At 44.1% G+C, this 25,015-nt stretch overlaps 1 protein-coding gene across 2 annotated transcripts in view; it reads right to left on the bottom strand.

Annotated features, from left to right (window-relative positions):
* The window catches only part of adcy2b (adenylate cyclase 2b (brain)), an 82,536-nt gene that overhangs the window by 18,626 nt on the left and 38,895 nt on the right, over window positions 1-25,015 (bottom strand). Inside the window, exons 8-16 of one of the 2 annotated variants that reach the window (XM_026155644.2) lie at window positions 24,805-24,963; window positions 24,081-24,213; window positions 14,935-15,111; window positions 14,816-14,859; window positions 14,608-14,688; window positions 13,378-13,447; window positions 12,799-12,896; window positions 12,072-12,156; window positions 7,226-7,366 (exon numbers count right to left, since the gene is read on the bottom strand). In XM_026155644.2, the coding sequence (XP_026011429.1) occupies window positions 7,226-7,366; window positions 12,072-12,156; window positions 12,799-12,896; window positions 13,378-13,447; window positions 14,608-14,688; window positions 14,816-14,859; window positions 14,935-15,111; window positions 24,081-24,213; window positions 24,805-24,963 (988 nt within the window). The remainder of the gene's footprint in view (window positions 1-7,225; window positions 7,367-12,071; window positions 12,157-12,798; window positions 12,897-13,377; window positions 13,448-14,607; window positions 14,689-14,815; window positions 14,860-14,934; window positions 15,112-24,080; window positions 24,214-24,804; window positions 24,964-25,015) is intronic. The other variant, XM_080296473.1, reaches the window with a different exon arrangement.

The raw sequence follows: 25,015 nt of genomic DNA, 5'->3' as shown, positions 1-25,015 counted from the left end.
TGCTGGCTCAGTCTAACATCCGCCTTCACAAGATCTCATCCAACAGCCCTGTAGTCGTCAGTGCCTTCCCAAGTGAAGATCTAGCCACAGGCCCGCAGGAACTCCAACGTGGACAACACGCCCCACTCATGCAACGCAGCCTTGGGTTAGGCTGGGACCTGTCGACAGACCAATTGTCATTTCAAGTTGAAATCAATGACAGGCCTTTCACCAAACGTGGTGTATTGTCAGTCATCAACAGTTTGTATGACCCACTCGGCTTCGCTGTGCCAGTCAGCATCGAAGGCCGCTCCATTCTGAGAGAGATCTCTATGGACATTAGCGAATGGGATGCACCGCTGCCGAGGGAGAAACAGGACAAGTGGCAACAATGGAAAGATTCCCTAAAGCACTTACAACAGCTCAAGATCTCCCGCATGTATACATCCATCTCACTATCTGAATCTCAGAGAAAAGAAATGCATGTTTTTTGTGATGCATCCACAAAAGCTGTTGGAGCCGTCGCTTACCTGAAACTCACAGCAGGCAATGGGCTCAGTGAAGTTGGGTTTCTTCTTGGAAAGGCCAGGCTGGCTCCAAAACCAGACATCACAATTCCAAGACTGGAACTTTGTGCTGCTGTGCTGGCTGTAGAAGTGGCGGAAATGGTCCAGCAGGAGCTTCACACTACTATCGATGAGGTGAACTTCTACACCGACTCGAAGGTGGTCCTTGGATATATTTTCAATGAAAAAAGACGCTTTTATGTGTATGTGCATAACCGTGTGGAGCGCATTAGGCGTTCTACCCAGACCCACCAATGGCATTACGTACCCACACAGCTAAACCCAGCTGACCATGCCACACGAGCACTGCCCGCTGAGCATCTGTCTCACTCTACATGGCTTAGCGGACCTGCCTTCCTTACAGATTCAGGCCAACGACAAATACAGAAAGAACCTTTTGACCTTGTTTGCCCTGAAAACGACACTGAGCTGCGCCCAGATATCGTATCCTGTGCCACCTTTCTGTCAAAAAAAGAGCTCGGGACCACAAGGTTCGAGAGATTCTCAAATTGGAGTCGTCTGCTAAAAACTATTGCCAGACTGCTGCACATTGCCGAGTCGTTTAAAGGTGAAACAGAGAGCACATGTCGTGGATGGCACAAGTGCAACAACTATGCTACAGAAGAACAGCTCCAGCAGGCCAAGGTTACTATCATTCGTGCAGTTCAAAAAGAGGTGTATGCGGATGACATCAAGCGCATGGAGCAGAGTGAGTCCATTCGCACACAAAGTCCACTTAGCAAGCTGAGTCCTTACATAGACGCTGATGCAGTCCTTAGGGTCGGTGGCCGGCTCGCAAGAGCTCAACTGTCAACAGATGAGACACACCCCATGCTCATTCCCAGTAAACACCACATAACCCAGCTCATAATCAGACACTTTCACGCACAAGTATGTCATCAGGGCAGACACTTCACCGAAGGTGCAATCAGAGCTGCAGGTTTTTGGATTGTGGGTGGGAAAAGAGCCGTCAGTAGTGTCATCTTCAACTGTGTCATATGCCGCAGATTAAGGGGCAAGCAACAAGAGCAGATCATGTCAGATCTACCAGAAGACAGAATGTGTACAGACCCTCCTTTCACGTGTGTGGGCCTAGATGTTTTTGGTCCGTGGCCTGTTACAGTCAGAAAGACACGAGGAGGTCAAGCAGAGGCCAAGAGATGGGCAGTGATCTTTACGTGTATGAGCACTCGTGCCATACATATCGAAGTGATAGAAGCAATGGACACTTCATCTTTCATTAATGCTCTGCGCCGTTTCGTTGCCATGCGAGGTGCTGTTAAACTACTCAGATCCGACTGCGGCACAAACTTTGTGAGTGCTTGCAGAGAACTCCAAATCGACAAGAAGGGTTGTCATAATGACAAAATCAACAAGTATCTTGGAGACAGAAGCTGTGAGTGGCAATTTAACCCTCCACATGCATCGCACATGGCTGGATCTTGGGAGCGCATGATTGGCGTCAGTCGGCGGATCCTTGACGTAATGCTGCTGCAGCACGGAAATGCAAAGCTCACACATGAGGTGTTAGTGACATTCATGTCGGAGGTCACTGCAATAGTCAACTCAAGGCCACTTACCACAGTTTCTGCTGACTCAGAGCATCCTGAGATTCTCACTCCTGCCATGCTACTCACACAAAAGGTTGGTGCGCCCCCAGTACCACCAGGTCAGTTCCACGATCAGGACCTGTTTAGAGCGCAATGGAGACGTGTACAGTACCTAGCCAACATCTTCTGGGGACGATGGAGGAGAGAGTACCTCAGCGGACTACAGGGTCGTCGCAAGTGGAGGGCATCAAAGCCCAATCTACAAATTGGAGATGTGGTCCTGCTCAAAGAGGGACAAGAAAACAGGATTGACTGGCCACTAGGGCTAGTCACAAAGACCTTCCCCAGTCAAGATGGCAGAGTAAGGAAGATTGAAGTCAAGATCATCCGCAGTGGCGAATGTAGAGTGTACCTGAGACCCATCAGTGAAGTCGTCTTGTTGGTACCTAAGAGCTAAGTCTGAAAGACTCTTAATATCCTTTGTAATAGTGGGATTCAGCTTTAGTTGGTGTGACGTCCTGCAGACGTCAGGCGGGGAGTATTCTGTCCCTCCTGTTATTTCTAAGGCATGTTTTTTATAAGTTTGTTATATGGCGGGTCATAATCATTCGTTCTGTAATTAACTGTTGCAACATGTCAGAAAATATGTTTATTCCTGATCTTGTCTGGGCAAAGCCTGCCATCTAGTGGGTTGACAGGGTAGCACCATGTTAGAGCGCAAGCAGTGGTTTTCTCCCAGCGCTCGACAGGGAAGGTCCATTTGGCTGTGTCTCTGTAAATTCCTGCGTCTGACGCCCTTGAAAAGGCATAATCTGTAAGTGTGGCAAAACGGTTTATTGTTCCCACTTATTAGTACCTTGTTCAGCAAAGTAATGAGCTTCTTGTGTGTTTAGCGAGTTTGTTACATTACTAGCACAAGCTAGCTGTTAGCCCTTTGTTTAGCCTGCTAACATGAAGCATACCAGCATGTGGTGTTAGCCGTATCTCTTACCATCTCTGTATCTCTTGATTGTGTAGTGACTGTTTACATAAGTCAACAATATTTAATGTAATCTTTGTGTATTTGTATGGAGAGTGAATACACTGTATTCTGTTTCTGTTATTACAGTTTTACAAAAAAGGAAAATAAGGATCAGTAAAGCTCCGAAGAATGGCACGCGGTCTCCTGAGTGTTTACTGAAGCCATTTAATGTTTAGCTCACTGCATAAGCTGGATAGAGACATTCAGCTGAGGGCAGAAGAGTAACAGTGTGAAAGGCTCACGTGTATATATATATTTGTGTACTCACATTTTAATGTTTGTGTACAGTGATGTGAAAAAGTCTTGTGAAACCCCAGTTTCTTAATGTTTTGCTAGGAAACTTTATTGAGACATGTGCAAACATACATGGAAATGAAGCTCATGGGTACGTTCAATAAGGAAGATCTGTGATCAGTCATCTGCCTGCTTTCATTGGTCTTCGGCTGCTTTTCTGTTGACATTATGTACCGCGTTCCCACGCTGTCAATCTAAATAATGACATCATTACTCTATTCCAATCATCTTCTCGCCTGCCTACTTTGAGCCTATCAGCCTCCACTTTGTGTTCAGACTTTCTTTCTCTGAGACTTTCTTCACCACCACTAGTGTCTAGACTCTGGGAGGTCCTGTCCTAAATCCTATCACCGTTGGGATTCTGTTCTAACATGTTGGGTTGGAGTCTAATTACTAAATACATTAATTTCTATCTCAATACATCATGTCAAATTCTTCCAAGTGATCTCTCTGTTATTGAAATACAGGTTATAGTTTAGACAAGTCTAACAAGCTTATTGACACGAGTTGTGGATCAGGACCCTGAATGCAGACTTAGCATAGGCAGGTGAGATGGAAATTAAAGCATACCTTTATTGAATGGCAGCTGAAACAGTCTAAAAATAAAGGGTAACAAATTTAGGGGAAGAAAGGAGAGCAGGAACAGAACTAACTGAAAATGCTTAAGAAGGGAAAACCAAACTAAAAGTGACTGAAAATATTACAAGTGTAAATAACAGGATCTAAGGCAGACTGGACACACCCTGCGAGGGGTAAAGAGATTTACTGATAAAAGAGAAAGGCCTGATTGGGCTCATATGCACACACAGTAGGGAATAATGGGAACTAGAGGCAGCTGTAGGGAACACACAGGTGCAGACAAACGGGGGAAACAAGACTCGGGGAAAGAAAACTGAACAGCCACATGAGACAGAGAGTACCAAAATAACACAGGAAATGACCAAACATGAGAACACCTAACACAGACGGAGACTTAACAATAAGAAAACACCAGGACATACAAGGACTGGACTGAAAGGGAGTGAAAAAGCATCCAGTGTTCAAAGAAAAATGTCAAAGATTTACAGTAAAGTCTTATTCCTTGGAAGGAAACCTCAGAGAGTGCCAACCTCTGCCATGCTCTGGGCAGTATAGTGCTGCCTTTTGTGCATACTCATTTTGTTTTCGTTGTCCCTTCTAAACATAATTTAAGACATTTGTAGTGCAGTAAAAACACATTTTTGGGTCAACTTGAAAGAATGGCTGGTGTGACATGTAAAAGTGAGGTCAGAGGTCAAACGTGACATGATATTTGGATGCAGACTTTAATGCATTACTTTAATGGAATAATTCCCATAATGAGTATCGTATCCTAAATGTTGCCAACACAAACAAAGGCAGAAGAGTTTTAATCACAGTTTTAAAAATTAAAGGCATTTTATCAAAGTTTGGCCTTATTTGACCTTGAAGACGAGGTCAAAGGTTCAAAGTGATGTGATATTTAGAATCCCCACATATTCACATTCCCTATATGCCCATATGTTGTCAATACAAACAATGGCAGTAAGAAACATAGTTTTAAATAGCTCTGTGTCGTATTATTATCACTCTGACCTTCGGATCAATCTATTGACCTTGAAGAAGAGGTTAGTGATCAAATGTGACATGATATTTAAGATACCATATTGTAAGATACTTTAGATATGTTGATCAATTGTTCAATTTTCAACCACTAAATCATTAAGTTGACCTTGAAGACCTTGGTGGGGGATGACTTTGGGTTGGCTTATGTTTATGTTACGCACGATTGTCTTTCAGGAATGACCATTAAGGTTCAGTTTATGCTCTGTGGGCACCATTTCCCTCTTCGAAACAATCTGGGTATTCATAGAATCCATTATGTCGACCACATGATCAGGTTCACCAGTTTCCTTAAAACACCTTTCCACAGGAAGGGCATTAACCTCATTTCAAAACCTCTGATTGCTCTTAGAGAAGTATTCCTGTTTCTCCCACTTATAAGTTTTAAACTTCCATTGATCTACTTGCCTTTTAAGGTGTAAGGACATTTTTCTGACCTTTGATTTTGAGACAAGACTTGTATCTGGATTACTGAAGAAAATTCAATGTAGTTATAAAGTTCCCCAAAAGCTTCATTTATAAAAACACACACTGGTAAACGTCAGTTGTAGCAAGTGGTTAAAATTATTGTTACTATTAAGAAGGTTTGATTGCAACCCCGTGGCAACTGTTTTTCTGCTGTTCTGTCTGCAGCACTGATTTATTTCAACTTGACATAGTCTGCAGTGCACAAAAAACAACATAAAAATGTTAACCTCTGACCTCAAGGTCAGGAAATCTTGTAAATGCGATAACTTGAGAACGAGGCGACATAGGAGTTTCAAACTAGGTACATCTACTAGGAGGCTGAGTGGAAGTCACCGGTGAGACTTGTGAGATTCCCGGGCTTCGTCTTTGCCTGTTTTTGTTTTGTTGTTTTTGTATGTGCTGCGTCGCATTTCTGTGATAAATAAGTGGCTGCTGCCCTAAAAAACAAAGAAATGCTTGACAGGGGCTGAGGCAGTAACTTGGGGGGGGGGGGGGCTTAGCTAACGGTCAGCATGTTGTCTTGCACTTCGTCTGTTGGCTCCACGGGGGAACCTAAAGAAGCTATTTTAGTAACGGAGATGATTTCTTCTTTTGTCACAAGGATGCTGAAATGTGAACGAGATGACAAAAACTTTGTGTACATAATACCGATTTCATGTAACATTTGGCATTAATCATCGTTATAAGCTATGTTTTTCTTTTTTTAAATGTATTATTGTTATTTTCCACTAATGAAGTGCCTTTTTTTCTTTTCTATTTTTTGAAAATTCAAAATTCACCAAATGGCCAAAGTGTAAAATACTGATATACATTGTACATAAAGAAAAATACGAGAGCAAATAATGAACACGGAGGCGATCGGAAGCGCTCACAGTTGGCAGTTAAGTTGATGCTGAATTTAACTTAGCAATTATCTATGCATTCTTTTGATCTGGAGAAATGGAAAGTCATGAAAAGCCTCGCATGCTCTGGGATGGCTGAGAGAGAGAGAGAGAGAGAGAGAGAGAGAGAGAGAGAGAGAGAGAGAGAGAGAGAGAGAGAGAGAGAGAGAGAGAGAGAGAGAGAGAGAGAGAGAGAGAGAGAGAGATTCTATTTTATAAAAGGTATATACTGATTTTTATTAGTTGGGGCAAGTAAAGTCTCATGGCTGTCATCGTCTCAGTCCCCGGTTAAGTCACAACGCTACAACAAGCTCCGCTTTGCAGAACACAGCAGGTTATGGCCTATATCTTCACCTTGTACAGTGTACCGAGAGCTGGGAGTCCACTGCTCCGTCTGAACCGCTGACCGGAGGGTGAGGAGGAAGATTGTAGCAGCAGTGGACTCCTTGCATCTCTTGTCAGTCTTGCGCGCACACACACACACACACACACACACACACACACACACACACACACACACACACACACACACACACACACACACACACATATATATATACACTTTCCATTTCCCACTGATGGATGTGTCTGCTTCCGTTTGCTGCTCACTGATTTGTACACTTTATCAATGTAACCAATTGTGAGAATAAACAGCATTATAAAAAAAAAAAAGTTAAAGTTTAAGCCAGTATTGGTGCAGTCTATTCAAACCAAATCATATAAATATCCGCTGTGCTACTGCAGCTTTTATCAGAAAATGCATGGCACAGTTATCTGACGCTTCAGCAGCACTTCCAAGAACCAGCAGTCAAACCACATTCACAACATTTAAAACTGGCTTCTCACCATGTTAAAGACAGCCATGACCAGCACGAGAGCAGTGGTCGTCATGGTGAGGACCAATCGCAGCCAGGGGTTATTGGTGACGATGATACGAGAAGAAGTCGGAAACCATGTAAGAGAGCAGAAGGACCCCTTCCTTCCCTGCTGTGGATACAAAGAAACAGAGGGAATGACATGAAGGTGAGGAAACAGGGAGTGGGAGTGCTAAACAGAAACACTGCTTTCCTCTGGGGATTAATTAAAAATGATACTGTAAGCTGGAAAACAGTATATTTAAAACATCACATTTATTTTATTTATATACAGTCCAGGGTAGATGATTCCTAAGGCATAAAGATATAGCTACAGCAAGCACATGGCACAAGTTCAAGAAGGTCATTCATTCCCATGTGGTGTCTTGTGATATAGGAATAATTAGTGTGCGGAATTCAAAGAAAACAGAAAGATCTCTGAACTGGAAAAGTTGCATGCTACACATCCATCTGTTGTTAATATGAAGGTAATGCTGGCAGCAGGACCATCTTTGGACTCTCTTTTACTTAGAAGGCTGAGCAGTGTATTAAATTTGCATATGTGGTAGAATGTAATATACAGTAGAGCAGTGGTCCCCAACCTTTTTTGCCGACAGTATTTTCAAGGACCGGTCTTTAAGGTGTCACGAATAAATATAACAAAATAAAACCAGTACCGGTACCCAAAAAAAGGAGATTTATTCATAACACACTGGAAACCGAGTTAACGATAAAAACGATAAAAAATCACGATGAAACCCTGAAAACCATAAATTTCACGGCCAAACCTCAACTATCGCGGCCCGGTACCAAATGACTCACGGACCGGTACTGGTCCAAGGCCCAGGGGTTGGACCCCGGCAGTAGAGTGCAGTAATACTGTAATATACGGTAATATGCAATGTAAATATATTATGAGACAAGTAAACAGGAGGCAAGACTCACAGACATCTTAATGCATGCAAAAAACAACTAAATGGTATTAATAATGAGTTTTACCAGTGACCTGAGCTAAATGATAAACAGCAATAGATCCAAACATATGGGATTTGATTTTATAGTCAGAACTTATTGGTCAATTCAGTTCTATCTGTATAGCACCATATCACAACAACGGTCACCTCAAGGTGCATAATACTGTCTGGTAAAGACATTACAATAATACAGAGAAATCCCAACAATCAGACAAACACAAGAGCAAGAACTTGGCGACAGTGGAAAGAAAAACTCCCTTTAAACAATAAGAAACCTCTGGCACAAGCAGGCTCAGGCAGACGCACACATCTACCACGAACAGTTGGGGATGGGGGAGAGAGAAAGACCTCCTTATCTGGAGATGTGTTATGATTCCTCTGATAAAGGCTCCCTTTGCCAGATCCCTCACTGAGGCCAGTGTTGCCTTCACACATACTCATTCATGCTGTTCTAACACTATCACCTTCTAGGTTGGTGCATTTCAAACTGTGGCAGTTTTGGAACAGATGTGTGTAAATTAGAGGCCGACTGGACACCAGCCTGTTCCAATCACCGGCTTATTGATCAGTGCATGTCTAATAATAAGTTTAGATGCAGTAAAGGCCTTTGAAAGACTTCTATCCACTCTGCTCTGGCACACAGTACATTAGAGGGTTATGCAAGCAGAGCCTGGAGTGCCCACTAATGACCAACTGTCATCCCCATGTACATACACAGGGAATAATGCTGCCATTGGCTACGTTGGGCTTGCTTTTACATGCAACGAAAGCTCTACTAAGGCTTCGTTTTCAAATGGCAACCCCAAACCTGATTCGTAACAAGAGCAGAAAACCAATCAGTTGGTTTATTTCTTTAGAACAAGCAGAAACTAGCATTAATAAAAGGATAAGCTACAAAAAGAGAGAGGTCTAGCAGTTTTATTAAATAGTTAAGAGGATTAATAATGATCCTTAATCAGCGTGGCTAGATATGGAATTATTTAACCCAGGTAGGATACTATTAAGTCTATTCTTTGCCCTATAGACCCAAGAAAAATCAAGACTGATGTGGATAATAACATAATAATTTGAACTTCTCAACAAGCCTGGCAGGGGAAAAAGAAAGCTACTCAAGAACATTGTCCTCCCTGGCTGCCATACAGAGTAACATTGATTTCTCTGAGGCCTGTTCAGATGGAGGATTCAATACCAGGAGGAGAGAGGGGGATTTTGACAATGGGGCATCTGTTTGACAAAGCAGTGATGCTTATACTAGAATAAATCCAACACAATTATCGTCTCCTCTTAAGAAAAAAAACCCCCAACTTTTCAGGTCTTTTCAAATTGTAGCTTTTGTCAGAGAAACATTATTTTGTGCTTTTTCTGTGCTCAATTTAACCACACTACTATAGTTCCGTGTCCTCGGGACACTTTCAGCATATATCAAATGATACATTTAAGCTGACAAATAAAAGAAATTTGGCAATTTACCTCAGGCAGATATATGATCTAAAGTAAGTTATATAAGTGTATATTAGCTTGCCGGCTAGTTTCTGATTTGTCACCCTTCCGGACGGTATGTTCACACATGCTTTGTTTTGTGTCCTTGTATTTTGCGACACTACAGCAGTGACAAACAAACAAAAAAAACACCTACTCTGGCTGAAATGGTGAGCTTAGCTCATCTGACTTGAAAAGACATTTTCCAAGAAATGTGTTTGATCACAATAACCGTGTAATGCACTCTTTCACAGATGAATGGAACATGTCCTTTAGCTATTATATGCCCCATTAATAATGACTTACACAAACCCAACCGGGCGCACGGAACCAAAGCACACAGAGCATGCAAGGTTTCTCATTAGTCACATGCGTGACCACTGCAGCTTTAACTGGGAACATATTGACTGTTAAAATCACGGTTAGTGCAAACTCATCAAACTTAAGCTCTCCTTATTTTTCCTTTTTGAATATCTAGGTCAGGAGAGACCCACAGTTATTGATATCTCCCCACTAACTAGAAGTGACCCACGTCTATTGTGTGATAATACTCTCTAGAGAAAGGAGGACAAGGAAATGGGTTCTTAAGGGAGAAACCATTATTGATTGTCCATAAATCCTGTGTCAGCTTCTTGTGGCTGACTGAAAACAATACCCAAACCAATACTTATGTTGGAAAGCTAGCTGTAGCAGGGAATTCATGCATGCGCTAATTTATGAAGGAGAACAAAAGAGTGGATTAGCTCGTATACTCCTCACATGTAATGATAGCAGCTGTTCCTCTGCTGAACATCTGTTAATCTTTTCTCATAATCAACCATCTCTCAAGTATAAAGGATCTAATTACACTGTTATTTATAGAGATACATTTTATGTAGGAGGTAGTAAGTGCAAAAAACATTGTCGTTTTACTGTATATATAAAACATAGTCACGTGTGGGTAGGACCAGGCTGGTTAATTCCTCGTGGCACTAATTCAATCAGTTGCTGGAAACATTCCTCTGAGAGTTTAGCCCATATTGACATGATAGCATCACACAGCTGCTGCAGATTTGTCAGCTGTACATTCATGAGCAGAATGTCCTGTTCCACTAATTCCCAAAGGAATCTGTTAAACCGAAAGACCGTTTGAGTACAATGCACTTATTGCCATGTTGAAGAAACCAATTTGAGATGATATGAGCTTTGAGACATGGTGCGTTACTCTGCTGGGAGGAGTCATTGGTCAGTAACAATACTCAGTCAATGCTCAGTGTGCCAAGAAAATCCCCCACACCACTACACTACCAACAGCCTGAACCACTGATACAAGGTAGGATGGATCCAAGCTATCATGTTGTTTATGACAAATTTGACCCTACTATCTGAATCTCACAGCAGAAATCGAGACTCATCAGACCAGACGGGCTTCAAGGTTTGATATCTTGTGTATTCAGAGATACTCTTCTGCATATCTTGATTGTAATGAGTGGTTATTTGAGTTACTATTTCCTTCCTCTGACCTCTGGCACAAGCAAATCATTTTTCAGCAGTCCGTCTTGACCATGTCTACAAGCCTAAGCGCACTGAGTTGCTGCCATTTGATTGACATATTCAGGATTTGTGTTAATGAGAAGCTGAACTGGGGTACCTAATCAAAGTTGGCTCGTAAATTTATATAGCATAGTTAGAGCTTTACACCAAACATCAACCTCTGGCCAATGTTGAGATCCCAAAAGCTGCAATTCCTTAAATGGCCACTTGGGGCTAACTGTAAAAGTGAGCTCATACCCACAGACTCTCACCACAACTTCAGCTATGAAATGAACAAGTTCACAGTCTGATTGGTCCCTATTTGAACATTTAAACCGAACATGTTCTGAGGTACAGCCTGTCCAAGAAGTTTGCCGTACACTAAAAACAAGTCTAGTATTTATTAGTGTTATTGAGCACTTTTTAGAAGGCATGCATAGTTTAAGAATGAAGCATTTTAACCCAGCTTGCTAATAACCTACCACACCACCCAACTGTCATCTGAAAATGGGTATTTCTGGCTCCACAAAAATATAAATAGTAGCTTCAAGTTGTAGGGTTGAGAAACCAATGGTAAAACCACTGTGTTCATCATTTACATACAGTCTATGATTCTGGTGGAGCGTTATCAGGTACCACTAGCAAACTAGGTTAATAAGACACATCGCGAAGCTGTATTGACGCCATATACAGACAGCGATACTGGCTAATTAGTGCTAAGTAACAGACTAATGACATACTAGAAGTTAACTCATCAAAACTGGGGCACAGACTTATTAAACAGGCCATCTTAGGGTTATGTTGTGCATATGTTTATTAAAACTGGGGTTTCTTTGAGTCTGCACATGCTTTTCTGTGTGTATTTGAACCTACCAGAATGTGACCAGCGAAGCAAAGTAGCAGGATCAAAGCCAATAACAGGAATGCCATCCCAAAGGAGATCCCGAGCACAGCAGTTCTGCAACACACACACAGACACACACACATTACTCTTTAGTCTCTTGGCACCTCTCAGCCTTTTAAAGTGCCATCCAGGCCAATAAATATCACAGAACTTTTAATGTACTCTGCCTCAGACCTGCAGTTCGTTTACACTAAGGCAGAATAACATGGATCGTGTGGCTCAAAAACAGGTTTGCTCATGTTTCAGTTTTCCTGTGGAGTAACACGGTAACGGCTGATTTAAGGACGCCTGCCATAAAACTGATGATGTCACGTCTAAAATGTGCGACGCGATGCTGCAGCAAACAGAGCAAAGGTAAAGAGGGTGAGACGGCTGAATTAGAAAATCAATGGCCTCTCAGATGCTGAATTACACTTTTGGCTCCCAGAAGCAGTAAATTAGCATGACCGCGAATCTCTCTCTCCCCGCTATTAAAGAGACGCCACACTTTGAGTCACCTGATCTATAATCACTAGCAGACACGCTGCCCTTTCATCTCCATCGCCTTTTTTAACATTCCGCCTCTTGCTCCCCTGCCTCTTTCATTTCAGCGCGGTGCCCGTTGATGAGACAGCTGGCGTCAAATGGCTTTTTCACATCAGCCCTGCTGTCACAGCTGGAGTTCGCGTAAACCCTGTAAGACTGGCACAGACTTACTTGGGCAAGACGAGGACCTGCACTATGAATATACAGGAGAATATGAGGCAGGCGCAGGTGACGTAGTACTTGAAGGCAGGTAATGTGGTGGATCTGTACTGCAGAGAGAAGATCGAGACCATGAGTGCAGAAATCAGAGTCAGAACGAGCACTAAACATGCATTGCAAACAAGTTAGAATTGTTCATGTGTGAAAAAAATGATAGTGCTTAACATTTACCATGTAATTGCTGTGAATTCAGGGTTCAACTTTCAGCACCTACAAGTTTATACTGGTTTCTAATGATACTCTAAATTTAGGTAGCGTAAAACAAAAGAAGTAACAACAATCAGTTTTAATGGAAAGGACACTCTAGCTATAGTGTACTAGTGTAATATAGTGGTAATCTCCAAATGATGAGACGAGCATGGAAATTTGAAGTCAGAGGTGTAGTATAGAATATTTAGTGGACACCCCTGTGTTCTATAAGCCTTATATAGCCTGCATAACAACTTCTTTTCCACCGATACCCACACAGTTGCATTGATTTGTTTCTCCCAGCGAGCGATGCCGGCTGCTGTTTTGTATGCAGTCGCCTACCTCTTTCTCCAGGGCTTTGTTGTGAAAGAACAATGAGATCCTCTGGATGTCTTCAGACTTCAGCCACTGTCTGGAGACAACAAGTGAGACAAAGTCCAGAAGTCATTCCCCGGATGACTAATGGTCGCTGTATCCTCAGTGAGAGATAAAATCAGCTGGCGCGGAAAAACAATATTACACGTCACAATGTGCCAACGGCTATGTATAGAACAATAATGCACGTCCCAACCACATAACAGCTGAAGAGTGTGTGAGCTTCGGTTTTACAACTCATCCATTTTGATATTGCTGAGGTCAGAAGTTAGGGGTGCAGCCCACTTCCTTTATTTCCCAAGGGGTGGGCACAGTGGATGGGTCCGCATGTTTGATTTGGCACAGTTTTACGCTGGATGTCCTTCCTGATTCAGCCCTCCTGGGCGAGGTATGACCAGCACTAAGAGTACACCAGCTCATGACTCCCCTGAGGCCGGATTTGTGTCTCCTCTGAGTCTTGAACTGAGGATCTTTCACCTGTACGGTGAATGTAGTGACAACTACACAATTGTGTACTACTATGGGAAAAGAACTCCATTTATAAAGAGCTTTTCTATCCCTGTGATACACCAGAGCCACTTTCACCAACTGCACACACATGTATACAGCGCTGGAGAACATGCTGAAGACAGGGTTCATTTTTGAGAATGACTCTCTGAGGACACTCTGAGGACACCCACTCCACTTCTCGAGAATACACATAGGGTATTTTTTTCCACACGGAGCAAAGTACATTTGGATAGCTTTGTTTTCCCTTCAAGAAGAAAAATTAATTTTTGTATTTACTCAGGTTATCTTTGAGCAAAAACAAAGAAATTGGGAAAAGGAAAATACTTTTTCACTGCACTGTATTATACAGTATTTCTATTGTTATACCTCTCATGGGAGGGTCTTTTTACTTGCTTGAAACAATATCCCAAAGGTGCTTTTTCTTATAAATGCTTACTTTACTTTAGATTTATCTGCTTAGTGCTGTAATCGTCTCCTTTTTCCTTCATCATATATTACTTAAAATTATTCATCAGTGCATTAAAGACTGCTTCATCATATTTAAATCATAAAACATGACTAAAAAAAACAGACCTTCATCTGCATCTGTCACTTCGGCCCTGAATCCGATGACGTTCTTTGACTGCAGACTGACTTCAGAAATGTGAAGCAGAACTAGATAATGCAGCGGACACAGCGCTTACTTACTTTTGTGAGTTAATGCCGTCAATGGTGCGAATCATCCGTTCATTGAGTTCTTCTTCAAACCTCCTCCTCTGGGATTTGGACCTGGGTTTAAAGTGAGTGACAGAAAGAACTGATACATAAGCAGGATAAAAGTGGTTCTGTGTAACTGCTTGAATAAACTGTCCTGAGGGCGGAGCGATCACGTGTCATAAATATGCCGCTTGCTAACCTTTCTCGTCTCATCTGGAAGTGGTACTGGCCCATCGGAACGTCCTGAAAGAAGAATCGGACCATGAGTAAGTCATATCTGAACCTTTGTGTTCGCATCTGAGAAAGAGCAACACTCACTCTGGTGTTGATTTTGCCGTTGTCTGTGGTCATGCTGTCTCGATGGTGGAGATTGGCGAAAGGTTTGGCAGCTCCCCAGGACTCCAGGTATCGGGTCATCCTGACTGATGCTCTCATCTTCCCGCTGTCCAGAGAGGGACGAGAGCGTACGCCTAGCAGCGGGCTGTGCCTGTCGGTCTGGGAAAAGCATCGGGAACAGAGAAAAACAGACCTCAGAATGAGTGGACGCTAGAGCAGGGCCAGCAGGGTAGTCCTCGTCACTTTGATTGGTTATGCATGTCAACAGTCAAGGCTGCTGTGGATATTTTACTGCAAATATCCAATATTAGCATCAGGTCCAGAGTAAAAACCTCATTGTTGTACTCTCACTGCAATGGTGTAGTGTTCAAAATGGTAAAAGAGGACATTCAAACCCCATAATAGTAAAAAGCTAGCACGCGAAAGGACAGCTGACTGTGATCCATCAGTTGTGCCTGTGTAATCCAGACTTTGACACATAAAATGTGCTCAAACCGAGTGGGTGTGAAGTGAAAAGGACCGGCTGCTTTGAGAACAGTGGTCATTTGACAGCTCTTGGTGTCTCCGACCTGCCCGTCAATCTTTTTGAGCTACTTAAACACTTTCAGTCAAGAATAATGCATCTCTATCTCTCTCTGTCTGTTTTTTTTAAATCCAAATTTTGTGATGAGTGCTTTTTCCCTGACAAAAAAAACGTACCACTTTAGCACCGCCCGAAACGCTGACAATCTGGGAGGATGACAAATGCCACATCTCTGGTGGTATATTTTAATTACTCACAAAGACAGGTATTGCGAGGGACTAAACATGCGCACACATGCTTGTGACGACCACACCGCACACACACACACACACACACACACACACACACACACACACACACACACACACACACACACACACGGTCCACGATGACTGTGTTCATTTCCTGAGGGTGTACCCAAACAGCTCTGACAGTGACAATCAATGAAAGCGAAGGCAGAGATGACACCTCTTGTGATCGATGCTCCACGTTCGGCCTTGATCCATTTTAAGGCTCCTTGAACATGACAGAGACCTGCAGCCTTTTCACAATATCTGATAGGAAATCAAAAAGCCATCTCTAATAAATAATAAGGGCTACAGAGTGGCATCTTGAGAGACACTCGTGTAAGATCATAACACTACTGTATTTTGTAAGAAGGTAAGTACCACAGTTTAAACACCCAGAGGCTTGGGTTAGGTCTAAAACTGCTGTTTTTGTAATTACTGTAGCGCTGCATTCAGCAAAAGTAATTTAGGTCTCTCTACTCAAGTGTCACTCTGCATTTATAAATAGGATACTAGGAGAAAATAATGAAAAAAAACTTTCATAAAAAAATCTAAGAAATCAACACGATGAGTGCCAATCTCCCATAAAATGTACCAATCTACTGGAGAGAACAGAGGGTGCTGGTGAACATTTACGCTTTTTGCATGAATATAACATAAACTCTGAACCCTGAATACAAGTCTAAAGACTGGACACAGGCTAAACAAAAGCACGAGAGAGGCAGGAGAGCACAATCCTCCACCAAGGCAGCTCACTCTGTGGGTAGTGTTTATTTTGAAGGGAATGGTGTTGTACTTCTTATAGAAACTTTTGTAGAAGTAGTTAATGGATAATAGGTATTGATTTCTACATTCAGCTGGAATATTGGTGGATTTCCTCACGCAAGCTCTGTGCGAACCTTCAGGTTTGACTCAGCCGTTCCAAAACATTAACTTTCTTTGGTGGGCCAGCGTGTGTCCCGCTCACGAGCTGCATGAGCTGGTTTCTGCTGGGATTCGGTTCACAAATCGATGTTCTGATATTGCGCTTTAGAGTTCGCTGGTGTAATTTAAAAGTTAGTGGCTCCATCAGTGAAGTTGAGCCGTCCCTACTTAGGTGGAATGAAAGACTCAAACGGCTGAATGATGGAAAAGATCATCATAACAGTGACCTCACCAGCAACTCAGCTGGTAGGAAAACATGAGGAAGGACCAGGGCTCCTCACTTCCTGTTTGAGAAATGAGTAGCTCAAAAGGTTTAAAAATGTTTTCCACATGAGCGTGGAAAGTTCACCAGTGAACTAGCTTCAAAGTCGTGCATGACGAGTGAATTGGGCCCTGTGTAGACGCAGCTTTGGGGGCAACAAATTAAAGTGTAAGAAATGTTAGAATTCTGCATGAAGTGAGCATAACATGAAGTCTGAATTTAGGGGGGGTCACCCAGTGGGGGGCCTTGGATGTTTTTACACACTAACACCCTTCAGGGTATTTGTATCTCTGGCAGGAAGTGAACCAATCGACCTTTTGCTTGCCAAACAAACTTGCTAACAGTGTCCTGTACATTAAAAAATAGGGCTGCTGTAATCCCATACGAGTATTTGTAATGTAAAATACAATCCAGCATTTTATACTGAATTCTTATTTCTTATTTTAAGCACAAAAACTCTCCAAGTTTGTTTTTTTCTCAGGTTTGCAGACCAAGTCATCAGACATCTGAATGCCGTTCCAGCAGCTAATGACTGCAAAAAGCCTGACCGAGTTTGAAGTTAGTCTTGGTCAGGCAGCTCAGATTAGTTCAGAGCTGAGTTACTGAAGTGTGACCAGTTAATGATGAAGAGAAATGCTTCAGGAATTTAAGTGGAGACTTTTACTCTCTGCTGCTCGGCATGACTCTCTGTTTGAGCCATCGGGAGCCTCTTGAGCACCGTGTATAAATACTGACAGGTGGAGTGCATTGCTCCATTAATGAAACTGCAGCAGTCGAGATTCCAGATTGCACCGGCTTCACTCCAAACTGAAAATCTATGATCTTGCATGCAAATTTGCCAGATTTTTATTGAGCTGAAGACGCCAGCAGATAAAGATGAAACCATCGAAAGCATGCTCTCAGGGTTTGGCGAAACGTTCTTTGAATTCACTGGAGTGAGTGTTAGTGTCGTGCAGGAAAAATAAGACATTGTTTTTCTCATGCAGAAAAAAATAAAGCTAAAGATTCTTGGTAAAGCTCTAAATAGAAGAAGAAAACACACAAGCATATTTGATTTGAAAAGATGTGGGGAGAAACACAAAAACCAAATTTCTTTTGATAACACATGCCGGCGTTGCACCGAGAACTGAGCCCGGTGCAGACAGTGAGCAGAAGATGCCTGGAGTAGGGATATTTTGGGGAGTGGGTGTGATGTAGCCAAGTTATGGGGGGGGGGGGATTAGGAAGGAAGAGGACTGTTAAGCACGGGTTTTCATTTGCCAAGCTAAAAACTCTGAGCCCAGTCTGAATGCCAGCAGCATATTCTATACAGAAATAGTCTCAACACAGTTCACAGAGGAGGCCGATCTCTTAAATGCCCTTAATCAGCCCTCCATGCCCTGTGTGGACAGGAGGAGCCGTGCGGTGTCACAAACCACTCGCAATGCCTCGAGCTTCCAGACTAACCTGGCTCGTACTCAAATGTTGTCATTTGATAACAAACTGTGGGCGCACTGCATTATTTTCCTCTTCTTGACATTGCCAGTATTGACTAGCTGCTCGCTTTAGCAGGATGAAGAGGGGATGATGTATTTCAGTGCATTTTTCGTGTCAGCCTGACCAGCATCCAAATGATTATGAAGCAGCGGCATTGTCCATGGTGTTGAAAATAGATTTCCCATGTGTTTGTGGACTGCCTCTTTACATCTACAAGAAGTTACATAAAAGCTTAAGTCATTACCCAAAATATATAAAATGTAAGTAGATACTGTGGTCAAGGTTTGACGGGTTTGATCAATAAAAGAGATTTTTTAGAAATCAGGGAATCAGTGGCTTTCCTAGATAAATCTCCTTTCTGGTGGAATTTTTTTGATAAATTACTGTAAAAGTTTTGTTTTTTTATTTTTTACCCCAACTACAGACGTATCCTGTCACAGCTTTGTTGCTCCAGCTGTCTGCCAGCAGCAGAAGATACACCCAAGCCGAGCTTGATATGAAACAGGTATACTGTCTTTGGCCATTTAGCAGTTTCCCTATGACTGATCAGCTGGCTCTAGTAGTGGCTATATAGTTTTCTCACTAGCCTAGTAGTCAAAGCATTACTCCATCACAGCAGCGTTCGATACTGTTGACCATAATATCCTATTAGAGCGATTAGAACATGCTGTAGGTATTACAGGGACTGTGCTGCAGTGGTTTGTATCATATCTATCTAATAGACTCCAGTTTGTTCATGTAAATGGAGAGTCCTCTTCACACACTGAGGTTAATTATGGAGTTCCACAGGGTTCAGTGCTAGGACCAATTCTGTTTACATTATACATGCTTCCCTTAGGCAGCATCATTAGAAGACATAGCATACATTTTCACTGCTATGCAGATGACACCCAGCTCTATCTGTCCATGAAGCCAGATAACACACACCAATTAGTTAAACTGCAGGAATGTCTTAAAGACATAAAGACCTGGATGGCCGCTAACTTTCTGCTTCTTAATTCAGATAAAACTGAGGTTATTGTACTCGGCCCTGAAAATCTTAGAAATATGGTATCTAAGCAGATTCTTACTCTGGATGGCATTACCTTGGCCTCCAGTAACACTGTGAGGAACCTTGGAGTCATTTTTGACCAGGACATGTCCTTCAACGCACATATTAAACAAATATGTAAGACTGCGTTCTTCCATTTGTGCAACATCTCTAAAATTAGAAATATCCTGTCTCAGAGTGACGCTGAAAAACTAGTTCATGCATTTATTACTTCCAGGCTGGACGACTGTAATTCATTGTTATCAGGATGTCCAAAAAACCCACTGAAAAGCCTTCAGCTGATCCAAAATGCTGCAGCAAGAGTCCTGACAGGGACTAGAAAGAGAGAGCATATTTCTCCTGTTTTGGCTTCCCTTCATTGGCTTCCTGTTAAATCCAGAATTGAATTCAAAATCCTGCTCCTCACATACAAGGTCTTAAATAATCAGGCCCCACCTTATCTTAATGACCTTGTAGTACCATATCACCCTATTAGAGCACTTCGCTCTCGCTCTGCAGGCCTGCTTCTTGTTCCTAGAGTATTTAAAAGTAGAATGTTAGGGAGAGCCTTCAGTTTTCAGGCCCCTCTTCTGTGGAACCAGCTTCCAGTTTGGATTCGGGAGACAGACACTATTTCTACTTTCAAGATTAGGCTTAAAACTTTCCTTTTTGCTAAAGCATATAGTTAGGGCTGGACCAGGTGACCCTGAATCCTCCCTTAGTTATGCTGCAATAGACATAGGCTGCCGGGGGATTCCCATGATGCATTGAGTTTTTCCTTTCCAGTCACCTTTCTCGCTCACTATGTGTTAACAGACCTCTCTGCATTGAATCATATCTGTTATTAACCTCTGTCTCTCTTCCACAGCATGTCTTTATCCTGTCTTCCTTCTCTCACCCCAACCGGTCGCAGCAGATGGCCCCGCCCCTCCCTGAGCCTGGTTCTGCCGGAGGTTTCTTCCTGTTAAAAGGGAGTTTTTCCTTCCCACTGTCGCCAAAGTGCTTGCTCATAGGGGGTCATATGATTGTTGGGTTTTTCTCTGTATCTATGAAGCGCCTTGAGGTGACTTTTGTTGTGATTTGGCGCTATATAAATAAAATTGAATTGAATTGAAATGAAATGTAACATTCCAACTTCCCCCTTAGTGTGTTTGTTGGGCAGCTTAGATAATGTCACTTCAGAAAAGAATATCGCCCATATGGTTTTCACTGCCCTATGTATAGCCAAGAAAACTGTCCTCATGAACTGGAAAAATAAAAATAATCTTAATTCTAACCAATATAGAAATTATCTATTAGATTACATTAGTCTTGATACAGCCTCTGCCACCACATCAGATCAATTGCTCTGGGCTCCTTTGATCAGCTCCATCACCTAGTGGGGGTGGGGGGTCATAGTTTGGTCCCGCCTTCACTGTTGTGATTGGTGTGGGGGTAGGGACAGGCTTAGGGCGTCGGGGGGTTCCCCGGAGGCATTTTCCTTGGGGGGCTCAACCCGGGGTAGCGGTCATGTCCGGGTGGGGGCTCTTTTAGCTCTCGGGTGACTGTTTCCTCGCGGCTGCGTGCAGCGGGGCTAGGGGAGGGTCTGTGCTGACGGACGTGGGTTACTGACCTGATAGCCTGGCTGCCCCTGGGTGGGTCCGGGATGGGCGTGAGGTTCTGGGGGCGCTCCGTCTCTGGGCTGGGGCCCAGGCCGGGCCTCGGGGGCTTGGGTCCTGGTTGGTGTGTTGCCAGGGTTGTGGGCGGGTGGGTGCATGGGGGCCCAGCCCGGGAGCAGGGTGCCGCCGGTGCATCGAGCCACCTGGGCGGGCTCTTCAACTGGTGGGGAAGATTGTCACATCTTGCAGGAGCTTTCCTCTCCTCAGGGGCTCTCTCTGCAGGAGGGGGAGATACAGGAGAGGTGGAGGAAGATCTCAGCCTGGGTGTTTATTGTCTTATGTAGTCTGGAAGATGACTGGATGGTGGGGTGGGTGCAGTTTTCTCTGTGGTGGGGTTGGGTGGACTGTCCCGGGCTCTGTGGGGCCGGGAGGCGCTGCTGCGCTGGGCCCCGGTCTGGATGGGCCTGGGCCCCCTTTCCCTGGCAGGTCGCGGAGTATGGGGGTGCCTACTGGGGTCAGCGGGGGAGCTGGCCCCAGGGAGGGGTCACCTGCCCCTCCCTTCCTTCCCTCCCCATCTCCAGCTGCCTCCCTCTTCCCGCTCCACCACAACCACTCACACATGCAGGGCCTTGGAGTAGGGGTATGTCACCAGGGTGCAGAGGAGGCTACCCCCCCCCCCCCCCCCCTGTCCCCTTCTGGCTGCCTCTGCCTCAATTTTATCCCACAACTTAGACATTCACATTACTCACACTCTCATTACACATACATATAGGATCTTGGGGGTGGGCATGATACACGGAATCCAAAGTACCATCAGGGTGTATACCTCACCCCTGGCGTCGTTGCCCACCTCTCAATTTTAAATACACGTAGACATTGAGGGCTAGCAGGAGGGACCATGCGCTTACCTGCTGCTCTCTGGCAGGTAGCTCCATGCCCTCCTGGGTTTTAATTGCACCTTAGAACACACATGCATCAACATTACAATGAGCGGGTGGAGGGAGGTTTGGAGTCTTCTCTCACCCCCGTTCTCTGCGACCTGCTGGAGCGGGGGGGCTAGGAGGAGGAGTTGGCCGTCCGACTGCGGTCTGGAGTGTGGGGCCTTCCTGCTGCTGCGGAGTCGGGGCGGTCTGCCTCTCCCCACCGCAGGGAAAAGGGTAACACCACCTTGGTCTGGGTGCAGTTCCCCCCTCCAGGGGCAAGGGTACCTAGACCCGGTTTGTAGAGTACGCTTGGGGAGTGTGATCGTGTGTACAGCGTCTCTTTATGTCTGTCTCCACGTTGGTTGAGTGTGGAGTAAGTGCATATGAGAGCATGAGGGTGGGAATGGATGTTTGTATATGTGTGTGTCTGTATTTCTGTGTCTATATGTCAGGTTGGGTGTCAGGCGCCACCTCTCTGGGGACATCTCAGGCCCTCCAAGGTTTGGAGGCCTATCTCCCCCCACCACCACTTCCCCTGCCGGTGGCGGACTCCCTCAGACATCGGTGCGTTGGTGGTTCTTTGTGTCCGGGGGTGGGCGTCCAGGTACACACCGGCTCACTCCTTGGCAGCCGCTTATCGGGGCCTGGAGCCTGGGGCTCGCTCGGGCCACTTCGGAGGTGGGGTGCCCCCGGCCTCTCGGCCTGGGGCTCGGTCACTCAGGCACAGCTGGCTGCCGGCGGAGCTCACGGGCGCGTCATTGCAACTCCCCCTGGCTTCTGCTCCGCGGCTGCTGAGTGAGCCCTCATCTGGGACTCTCCTCAGCTCTTTCTGGGACAGTGGCGCAGCTGCCCCTCTGTTGGTCTTCCTTGGTCTCTTGTGTTCTGGGGGCCTCTGGATGTCTGGAGTTTTGATCTCCTCCATACCTGCTTCATGCCCTGGAGGACGGGGCTGTGCCCCCCCCCCCCCCCCACCCCACACACCCTCTAGCAGATCATTACATGAAGGAACCTTTTAAAAACAAGCGCGTCCATGCTCACAGGTGTACACACGGGTGATCACACCCACAAACTACACCCTTTTTGGCTCCTACCTCAAAGCACACTGTGTTCTGTTGATCTTATGTGCTGCACAATAATGTTTAACATTTAGTATTTACTGTCATATTCCCATATATCATTGTGATGTTGTTTATTCTATTACTCTTGTTCTCTTCTGCTTGCTTTCTTTTTTCTTTCTCAGCAGGTGACCCAGGTGATTGATATATGCATTTTTTTTTCTTTTTTTTCCTGCTCATTCTGTTGGTTTTTGTCTTTTGCCCTTCTCCCCCGTCCCTCTTCTCAGCTGTTTCTCTTTCCCTCTTTCTTTCTCCTCTTCTTTCCCCCAGTCAAGTCTGTCCCGTATTCAGTAAGTGAAAATAAAATAAACAATAAAAGGTGAATCAAATGGACCATTACGGCAAGGCTGGGATGGTCAATTTGGTAAAGTAAATCCGTTGGGCATCTTTCTTTGCCTTTAGACAACAATAAAAGCATTCTCCGTCAGCCTCATTTGTGTTTATCATTAGCAAATATACATGCTAGCATGCTACTATGCTATAGCTGACCACGCATATTTAGGCTAAAAGTTTCTGCTGCAGTGACTGCTGCCTGCTCCACTCCGTATGTAGGGGGAGAGAGGGGCACGCACAGGCATGCTCGTTTGGCTGTCACCCACATACATTAATGCATTCCCAGCAGTAAGTTTAGCCTTCAGAACTAACTATAACCTAAACCTCTTTCTAACTTTAACCCTGAACTCGAGTCTTTACAAAAGGCTGTTGGAAGGTTGTGAAAAAATGACGTTTGCAAAATGTAATAACTCTGATTGTCCAAAACTAGAACGGGTCATCATAAAGATACATGGACATGCTTTATCTTAACTCATCACACACACATGGACACAAAAACATTCAGTGAGCGTATTCTTACAGCTGTCCTCTTTTCAAGACAGTAACTTTATAACTACCATGTGATGCGTTTAGGGCACATCTGTAAATTTTAGCTAACAAGAAAAACTCCTCTGCTGCTTTCTGACTGAGACTACAAGAGCTGTCATGGTATCTGACCTTGGGGTTGATGACCAGGTAGGTGACCACGTTATGTTCTTTTAGGTAGGAATCTCTGGTCTGTCCATCTCCAGGCTCTACCTTGTATGAGCCTTTCAAATGCTCCAGTGTTACTGAAGAGATATGGACCCTCCTGGAAAAGAGTAAGTGGATAGACGAAATCAGTTGAAGACTGAAGAGCTTGCATCACTGCACCACCGACGGCTCAATTGAACTTTTTTTTCTGCTCGAGCTTTGTAACTACACTACCCTGTAATTCTTGCTTTTCAGCTCGGTTGCCCTGCAAACAGAGATGGAAATATGTTTTGGTTTTTTTTCATCTGGCATATTTTTCAGATAGCTTTCAGCAGGCATAACAGGAGACAAACTATTAGCAGCCCAGTGAGACAACACTGTGGCATTGGAGAGCTTATTTCCAGAGTAGCATACACATAACCACCGGCCAATTTTCTGGAGCTTGCTACAGTGCTGGGATGGCAGCCCTAATGGCCACAGAACAAATGCAGAGCTGCTTGTCAAATGAAGTAGCTATAATTGACAAAAATGCTCATAACAGGTAGAATTAGAGGAGACGGATCCCATGTCCAAAAATGTCTCAAAATGTTACCATTATTATGATGTAAAACATCTCAACAATGGAGCAGGGAAGTCAAACACTAATTGCAAAGTAGCTTTGCACCAGCAGTGAGATGAAGTAAAGCATTCTTCGTTTCATTAATCTTACCCAGGCACACCTCCAGCCTCCATGTGATTTGCTAGCGTTACATCATGTGACCACACATCATATTGCCACTTCCGGAGGCCAATCACGCCACAGAGGACATTTCCAGAATGAACGCCAACACGCATGTTGATGTCGACTCCAGTGGCGTCTCTGACCTTCCTGTGGACAGTACAGAAACGCCCTGATGTATTGTGCTCACTTTCTGTAAACA

This window comes from Astatotilapia calliptera, chromosome 22 (assembly GCF_964374335.1).
Source record: "Astatotilapia calliptera chromosome 22, fAstCal68.1, whole genome shotgun sequence".
Classification (NCBI taxonomy): Eukaryota; Metazoa; Chordata; class Actinopteri; order Cichliformes; family Cichlidae; genus Astatotilapia; species Astatotilapia calliptera.
The sequence above is the reverse complement of the archived record's forward strand: the minus strand, read 5'-3'. Positions and strand labels throughout refer to the sequence as shown.